Raw genomic sequence first — 8,877 nt, 5'->3', positions numbered from 1 at the left:
GGACCATCCAAGACACCTCGGACTGTAAGTACTGGGCTTAATGATAATACTTCAAAGTAGGGTGGCAGTTAGCCTAGTGGTTAGAGTGTTGGGCCGATGACCGAAAGATTGCTGGTTTGAATACCTGAGCGGACGAGGTGAAAAATCTGTCGATGTGCCCTTGACCAAGGCACTAAACACTAATTTGCTCCAGGGGTGCCATGCTACTATGGCCTAACCCTGTAAAACAACACATTTCACTGCACCGATCCGGTGTATGTGACAGTAAAACATGTCATTTTTATTTTTATACTGCAATTCAGACAAGGTGTTACTCCCTATATAATGGAATCTTTCCAAACTCAGTGCTGTTGATTTGAACAATCCAAATCCTGTTTACCTCTCTCTTTAAATTTCCCAAAGAGTATTTATTGTATTTTAAAGCATACGAGATGAAAGAGAATGTAAATGTTACTTATCATATTGGTCCAATATACATTTGTTTCTGTATTATTCATTCATTCTTAATAAAAGTCATTTTTATGCAATTTCTTTGTGTGTGAGAATTATTTTTCTCCAGGTGTCCTGAGTAGAAGCAGAAAAGAATCATTAACAAACCTCACCATCCATGTCACGTGTCACTTTATTGCAGCTGATTGTACAGTCAGTTAAAAGGCATACAAAAAGAACAACGCGTTTAGATGATAGTAACTATTAGGAATATGATTGGTTAAGCATGTAGTAAGCCTTAATCAAATGACACCTGAAACCAATATATAAAATGTAAAGTCTTGTCCAACATGAAATTATTGTAATCAGAATACAATATCAAATATATTTCTAGGTGTTACAAAATTACATTTAAGCACTTGTTGAGTTTAAGGGTTGCATTTGTTCCTGTTTTCTTGAAAACAATTGTTGGACAAAATAGCTTTTTCAGGATATTGCTTTAAATCACAGTTCCTTCCTAAAAAACACTGGGTTCAGGCAGTAAAGAATAGACTAACAAAATAAAGAGATCTACTTTTAAATCATCAAAATATACATTTTAACATAACATTCAGTGGCCCTCAATCACACAGGAAGTGCACACACAGGAAGTGCACACACAGGAAGTGCACACACAGGAAGTGCACACACAGGAAGTGCACACACAGGAAGTGCACACACAGGAAGTGCACACACAGGAAGTGCACACACAGGAAGTGCACACACAGGAAGTGCACACACAGGAAGTGCACACACAGGAAGTGCACACACAGGAAGTGAACACACTGATTGCACATCCCAAATGGAACCCAATTCCTTATATAGAAAACTACGTTTGACCAGAACCCACAAGGCTCTCTTGGCATCCATTTTAGGAGCGAGCAGAGCTGCTGCATGTGAATAATGGTAAATGGAAGAATGTGCTGAGACGATACACACAGAGTTGTGCAGGCAGGCTGATGAGCTTTGTGAGAGTGAGTTGAGGGGGAAGAGCGATTTGGTACTGATGAAGTGTTCTTTGAGTTCAAGCTTTTTAGCGCCACTAGAGGGCAGTAGAAAACAAAAGCAAATGTTTATCACTCAATTTTCAAAGGACCAGGTCAGTGTTTCTCAGGAACATAGCCTCGTACGAACCACCTGATCTCACGAGCTTACATTCTGTTTCGTGGTATCATTGTTGTTCGTTGGAAAAACAATGAACTAGGTACATACAGTACACAATATATACTTAGGAACATTTAGTGAAGAATGGGGGAATCACTATGGTAACAAAAGAACAACATATAAAACCTTGTAGATAACAGAATTTAAACGACAGACTAAACTCCCATAGAACACTGCCCTAAAGAGCAAAAAGACAGTGACTGCTCATTTGGTCGAAAATGAGTTAATATCATAAAATACATGCTTAATCATGTGGACAAGTATCCTGCCTCATATTGTGTTTTGGAGAAAAGGGTTAGCAGTAACTGCATAAAGTAAATAAAAACAGGTAAGGTCAAGGTAAATAAAACACATGTTTCTCAGTTCCACATTATGAGCAGTTACTGCCTTTTTGCTTGGTAGGGCAGAATAGCTCTCCCATGTCATAGCTCTCCCATATCATAGCTCTCCCATGTCATAGCTCTCCCATGTCATAGCTCTCCCATATCATAGCTCTCCCATGTCATAGCTCTCCCATATCATAGCTCTCCCATGTCATAGCTCTCCCATGTCATAGCTCTCCCATGTCATAGCTCTCCCATATCATAGCTCTCCCATATCATAGCTCTCCCATATCATAGCTCTCCCATGTCATAGCTCTCCCATGTCATAGCTCTCCCATGTCATATGCCTGAAGTAGCCTTCAACAGCATTTCATTTCCTCATTGTACCAGCCTTACTAAGGTATATGGGTAGTACCATCTAAAGAAGATGTATTATCTGGGTAATAATAAGCAAATAATAAAACCTGAGTGGCAATCTGCCAACTCCTTGTCACTCGGTTAACCCCCGGGCACCAAAGATGTCGATTAAGGCAGCCCCCCGCACCTCTCTGATTCAGAGGGGTTGGGTTAAATGCGGAAGACACATTTCAGTTGAAGGCATTCATTTGTACAACTGACTAGGTATCCCCCCCCTTTCCTATCCCTTCATTGGCAATACAACAAAAACACGGGTACTCAGGCGAAGCAAATAAACTGTCTGTCTTTTAAAAGCACTTGGTCAGTAGTTTACACAGTAAAACAGCACCAACCAACATGGCTGTCCACTGTGTACATACCAAGTAAACCCAGGTATTTCACCCTATGTGATATACTCTTCCACCCAGCTTGGTCCTTGACAACTTCTATGTGTGATTGTCATGTGGCATGCCAAACATTGGCAAGACAGCACAAAGTAACCGATCTGGGACCAGGCTAACCTAAATTAGGGTCTGTGTACAAAGTAATCTCCCCTCAGTGGTATACCATACATACCGAAATAGGTCTCTCATGATTACACTAATAGTGAACTATTTTGAACTAACTCCAGATCCAGTTGAATGGTAATATGATACCTTTACGATGTTGAATGTATGTAGTATTGGAAAATACTACTGTACATTAATACTGTTGTTTGAGCACCTGTGAATCAGAGATGCTAACGCTAACCCAGATCTAGATTTGCTGACTCAAAAACAGCTTTGTGGTAACTACCGTGTCTTCAGAACGTATTCAGGCCCCTGGACTTTCTCCACATTTTGTTACGTAAACACCCGTATTTTAAAATGGATTCAATTACATTTATTCTTCATCAATCTACACACAATACCCAATAATGACAAAGCGAAAACAGGTTTAGACATTTTTGCAAATATATATATATTGACATAAGTATTCAGACCCTTAGCCATGAGACATCAAAATTGAGCTCCGGTGCATTCTGTGGTAAATTCAATCTGTTTTTGCTTTGTCAATATGGGGTAGTGTGTGTAGATTTATGAGGGGAAAAACAATATAATAAATTGTATAATAAGGCTGCAATGTAACAAAATGTGGAAAAAGTGAAGGGGTCTGAATACTTTCCAAATGCACTGCTATGAGTGGATTTATCTAGCAGTCCATTGTTGTATATTGCATGGTGCAGCGGTTCAGTATATCGCGTGGTGCATCCGTTCAGTATATCGCGTGGTGCATCCGTTCAGTATATCGTGTGGTGCAGCGGTTCAGTGTATTGCATGGTGCAGCGGTTCAGTGTATTGCGTGGTGCAGCGGTTCAGTATATTGCGTGGTGCAGCGGTTCAGTATATTGCGTGGCGCAGCGGTTCAGTATATTGCATGGCGCAGCGGTTCAGAGTATTGCGTGGTGCAGCGGTACGATTCCCAAACTATTATTTTGGGGTCTGATTGACTGCAACCCTTGGTGATATTATGTGAACATTGTTCATTAAGACATTTGTGTAGTATTGTGAAATTGGGCTTTGATTAGTGGGATGGGCTAAACAGTTTGGTACAGTGGCAGAAAAGGGTCTAGGTGAGAACACTTACATGTCTTTGGAAAGCATTCACACCCTTTGATTAGTGGGATGGGCTAAACGGTTTGGTACAGTGGCAGAAAAGGGTCTAGGTGGGAACACTTACATGTCTTTGGAAAGCATTCACACCCTTTGATTAGTGGGATGGGCTAAACGGTTTGGTACAGTGGCAGAAAAGGGTCTAGGTGGGAACACTTACATGTCTTTGGAAAGCATTCACACCCTTTGATTAGTGGGATGGGCTAAACGGTTTGGTACAGTGGCAGAAAAGGGTCTAGGTGGGAACACTTACATGTCTTTGGAAAGCATTCACACCCTTTGATTAGTGGGATGGGCTAAACGGTTTGGTACAGTGGCAGAAAAGGGTCTAGGTGGGAACACTTACATGTCTTTGGAAAGCATTCACACCCTTTGATTAGTGGGATGGGCTAAACGGTTTGGTACAGTGGCAGAAAAGGGTCTAGGTGGGAACACTTACATGTCTTTGGAAAGCATTCACACCCTTTGATTAGTGGGATGGGCTAAACGGTTTGGTACAGTGGCAGAAAAGGGTCTAGGTGGGAACACTTACATGTCTTTGGAAAGCATTCACACCCTTTGACTTTTTCCACATGTTGTTGTTGTTGTTGTTACAAAGTGAAATTTCGTTTTTAGAATAAGTATTCCCCCCGTTTCGTTATGGCATGCCTAAATAAGTTCAGGAGTAAAGATTTGCTTAATAAGTCACATAATAAGTTGCATGGAATTACTCTGTGCAATAATGTTGTTTTAACATGATTTGTTTTGATGACTAGCTCATCTCTGTATCCCACACATACAATTATCTGTAAGGTCCTTCATTCAAACACAGAACCACAAAGACGAGGGAGGTTTTCCATTTCGTCGCAAAGAAGGGCACCTATTGGTAGATAATTAAAATAAAAAGCCAACACTGAATGTCCCTTCAAGCATGCTGAAGTTATCAATTGCGCTTTGGATGGTGTATCAATACACCCAGTCACTACAAAGACACAGGCGACCTTCCTTACTCAGTTGCCGGATACTGTAGGAAGGTAACAGGGATTTCACCATGAGGCCAATGGTGATAATTTTAAAACATAGTTTTAAAGAGTTTAATAGCTGGGATAGGAGAAACTGAGGATGGATCAACAACATTTTAGTTACTCGACAATACTAGCCTAATGACAGAGTGAAAAGAAGGAAGCATGTACAGAATATAAATATTCCAAAACATGTATCCTGTTTGCGATAAGGTACTAAAGTAAAACTGCAAGAAATGTGGCAAAGGAAATTAACTTTTTGTCCTGAATACAAAGTGTTATGTTTGGGGCAAAACCAACACAACACTGAGTTACAATCTAAATATTTTCAAGCATGGTGGTGGTTGCATCATGTTATGGGTATGCTTGTCATCGGCAAGGACTAAGGAGTTTTTTAGGATAAAAATACATTTAATATAGCTAAGCAAAGGCAATATCCTAAAGGAAAACCTGGTTCAGTCTGCTTTCCACCAGACAGTGGGAGACAAATTCACCTTTCAGCAGGGCAATAACCTAAAACACAAGGCCAAATATACTTTGTAGTTACTTACCAAGACAACATTGAATATTTCTGAGTGGCCAAGTTACAGTTTTGACTTAAATCAGCTTGAAAATCTATGGCAAGACTTGAAAATGGCTGTCTAGCAATGATCAACAACCAGAGCTTGAAGTTTTGCAAAAAGGCTCTTAGAGACTTACCCAAAATCACCCACAGCTGTAATCGTTGCCAAAGGTGATTCTAACATGTATTGACTCAAGGGGGTTGAATATTTATCTATTTATTAATTTTTTCTTCCACTTTCACATTTGATCATTGACAAAAAAAAAGGGACAATAAAATGAATTTGAATTCCCACAAAATGTGTAAAAAGTCAAAGGGGTGTGAATACTTTCTGAATGAACTGTATCTACCAGACATATGGTACATCATCTATATGGTACATACAGTAACCCATATCATATATAACATGATCTCAACATTTTTCTGTGTACAGGGCCCTGCGTGCCCAAAAAAATACACCCTATATTCCCTATATAGTGCACTACTTTTGACCAGCCCCTATGGGACCCCTATGGGCCCTGGTTAAAAGTAGTGCACTATATAGGGAATACGGTGCCATTTGGGACGGAACCCAAGACTCATTCGTGGGTGTACTGTACGTTGTACTGTATTTAAGACAGAAGTGTACCGTTTCTGATGAATATAGGATGTGATTGTGTAGACAATTGTGGTTGTGTCGTGTCAGAAGTTTGTTGTGTTGTTCAATTCCTCTGAAAAATGACGTCAAGTGTTCCAGCCACATTAGTCCACACTACAATGAGATTTGTGTAGCAGGCGTCAGGCGATGCCATGAGAACATGAGGGATAACATGTGGCCCAGCAGAATAAGTGTACATTTGTCTCGTATTCAAAAAGTTACAAAACAGGATTCTCCGTTTGCTGCCTCTCTTTATGGACTGAAGGAAAAGTCTTCGTTATATCTACAACCATTTTTAAGCTATTACAGTAACATTGCTGTGGTCATAATAATTTCTCCTCAGACAGTCAGTCAGTTGGGTATTCCTTGGCTTTTCCTCAGTCAGACAGTCAGTCAGTCAGTCAGTCAGTTGGGTATTCCTTGGCTTTCTCCTCAGTCAGACAGTCAGTCAGACAGTCAGTTGGGTATTCCTTGGCTTTCTCCTCAGTCAGTCAGACAGTCAGTTGGGTATTCCTTGGTTTTCTCCTCAGTCAGACAGTCAGTTGGGTATTCTTTGGCTTTCTCCTCAGTCAGACAGTCAGTTGGGTATTCCTTGGTTTTCTCCTCAGTCAGTCAGTCAGACAGTCAGTTGGGTATTCCTTGGCTTTCTCCTCAGTCAGACAGTCAGTTGGGTATTCCTTGGCTTTCTCCTCAGTCAGACAGTCAGTCAGTTGGGTATTCCTTGGCTTTCTCCTCAGTCAGACAGTCAGTCAGTTGGGTATTCCTTGGCTTTCTCCTCAGTCAGTCAGATAGTCAGTTGGGTATTCCTTGGCTTTCTCCTCAGTCAGACAGTCAGTCAGTCAGACAGTCAGTCAGTTGGGTATTCCTTGGCTTTCTCCTCAGTCAGACAGTCAGTCAGTTGGGTATTCCTTGGCTTTCTCCTCAGTCAGACAGTCAGTTGGGTATTCCTTGGCTTTCTCCTCAGTCAGACAGTCAGTTGGGTATTCCATGGCTTTCTCCTCAGTCAGTCAGACAGTCAGTTGGGTATTCCTTGGCTTTCTCCTCAGTCAGACAGTCAGTCAGTTGGGTATTCCTTGGCTTTCTCCTCAGTCAGACAGTCAGTCAGTTGGGTATTCCTTGGCTTTCTCCTCAGTCAGACAGTCAGTCAGTTGGGTATTCCTTGGCTTTCTCCTCAGTCAGTCAGTCAGTTGGGTATTCCTTGGCTTTCTCCTCAGTCAGACAGTCAGTCAGTTGGGTATTCCTTGGCTTTCTCCTCAGTCAGTCAGTCAGACAGTCAGTTGGGTATTCCTTGGCTTTCTCCTCAGTCAGACAGTCAGTCAGTTGGGTATTCATTGGCTTTCTCCTCAGTCAGTCAGTCAGACAGTCAGTTGGGTATTCCTTGGCTTTCTCCTCAGTCAGTCAGTCAGACAGTCAGTTGGGTATTCCTTGGCTTTCGCCAAAGCAGCAGGGTCATTTCAGTCCACCCAAAAGCTGGGTAACTGGCACAGTTGGCACATGCTTGTTTTAAGGAAGGAGAGAGAAAGGGGAAGCAGCCAACTCTGCTCTCCCTCCCTCTACATGGTTATGTGTGTCTCAGTCAGAGCAATGGTGCTAGTAGTGCCAAGGTCGCAAGTTCGATTCCCGCTGGGATCACAAATCCCCAAAATGTCTGTACTCACTTTACTGTAATTCGCTTTGAATAATTATCAAGTGTCTGCTAAATGACATATATTAGGAACAGGAAGCCAACCCTGTCCTCCCTCCATCTACATGATTCCAGGCTTAATGAAGGAGAGTATGGTAATGTCCCCCAGCTAGCATACTGCTCCCGTAGTGATTGTTAAGGCATCGTGATTGCCCTATGGTTATTTTGCATATGAACTTCCAAGGAACCAAATGTGCTAGCTGGGGTGAAACTACCCTCTAGACGACGCCATTGTTGTTGCTGTTCTTTAGGACAGGAAGCTCAGGGCAGAAGCAGCCATTAGTCTTCCAGCTGGTGTCTACATCGCGGGCCTCGCGTCTCCTCTTTCTGCTCTGCCACCTCCTCGCCACGGGCTCCAGGAAGAGAGAGACAGAGGAGAGCAGGTAACACACCCCCGCTAGGTAGAAGGAGCAGTCGTAGGTCTGGGTGTAGTCATACAGGAAACCTAGAGGATGGAAGACAAAGGGAAGACAAGTCATTCAATGAAAAGAGAGAAATGGACATCCACATTAAAAGGACAGAAGACACCACCGCGAAGGGAAGAGGCCAATAACATCACTCCTCAATGAGAGAAACAACGGACACATAGAAAAATAATTACTCCTCAATAAATCAAATCAAATCAAATCAAATTTTATTTGTCACATACACATGGTTAGCAGATGTTAATGCGAGTGTAGCGAAATGCTTGTGCTTCTAGTTCCGACAATGCAGTAATAACGAACAAGTAATCTAACTAAACAATTCCAAAAAAACTACTGTCTTATACACAGTGTAAGGGGATAAAGAATATGTACATAAGGATATATGAATGAGTGATGGTACAGAGCAGCATAGGCAAGATACAGTAGATGATATCGAGTACAGTATATACATATGAGATGAGTATGTAAACCAAGTGGCGTAGTTAAAGTGGCTAGTGATACATGTATTACATAAGGATGCAGTCGATGATATAGAGTACAGTATCTACGTATGCATATGAGATGA

General features: G+C 41.6%; 1 protein-coding gene across 2 annotated transcripts in view; it reads right to left on the bottom strand.

Annotated features, from left to right (window-relative positions):
- Positions 1-603: 603 nt before the first annotated feature.
- Positions 604-8,877, bottom strand: part of LOC109884804 (monocarboxylate transporter 5-like) — a 48,530-nt gene continuing 40,256 nt past the window's right edge. For both annotated transcript variants that reach the window (XM_020476730.2, XM_020476721.2), the window contains exon 10: positions 604-8,332. In XM_020476730.2, coding sequence (XP_020332319.1) covers positions 8,106-8,332 — 227 coding nt within the window. In that variant the 3' untranslated portion in view covers positions 604-8,105. The remainder of the gene's footprint in view (positions 8,333-8,877) is intronic.

Source organism: Oncorhynchus kisutch, linkage group LG24 (assembly GCF_002021735.2).
Source record: "Oncorhynchus kisutch isolate 150728-3 linkage group LG24, Okis_V2, whole genome shotgun sequence".
Classification (NCBI taxonomy): domain Eukaryota; kingdom Metazoa; phylum Chordata; class Actinopteri; order Salmoniformes; family Salmonidae; genus Oncorhynchus; species Oncorhynchus kisutch.
Note: the sequence above shows the minus strand (reverse complement) of the source record. Positions and strands in the feature narration are given on the sequence as shown.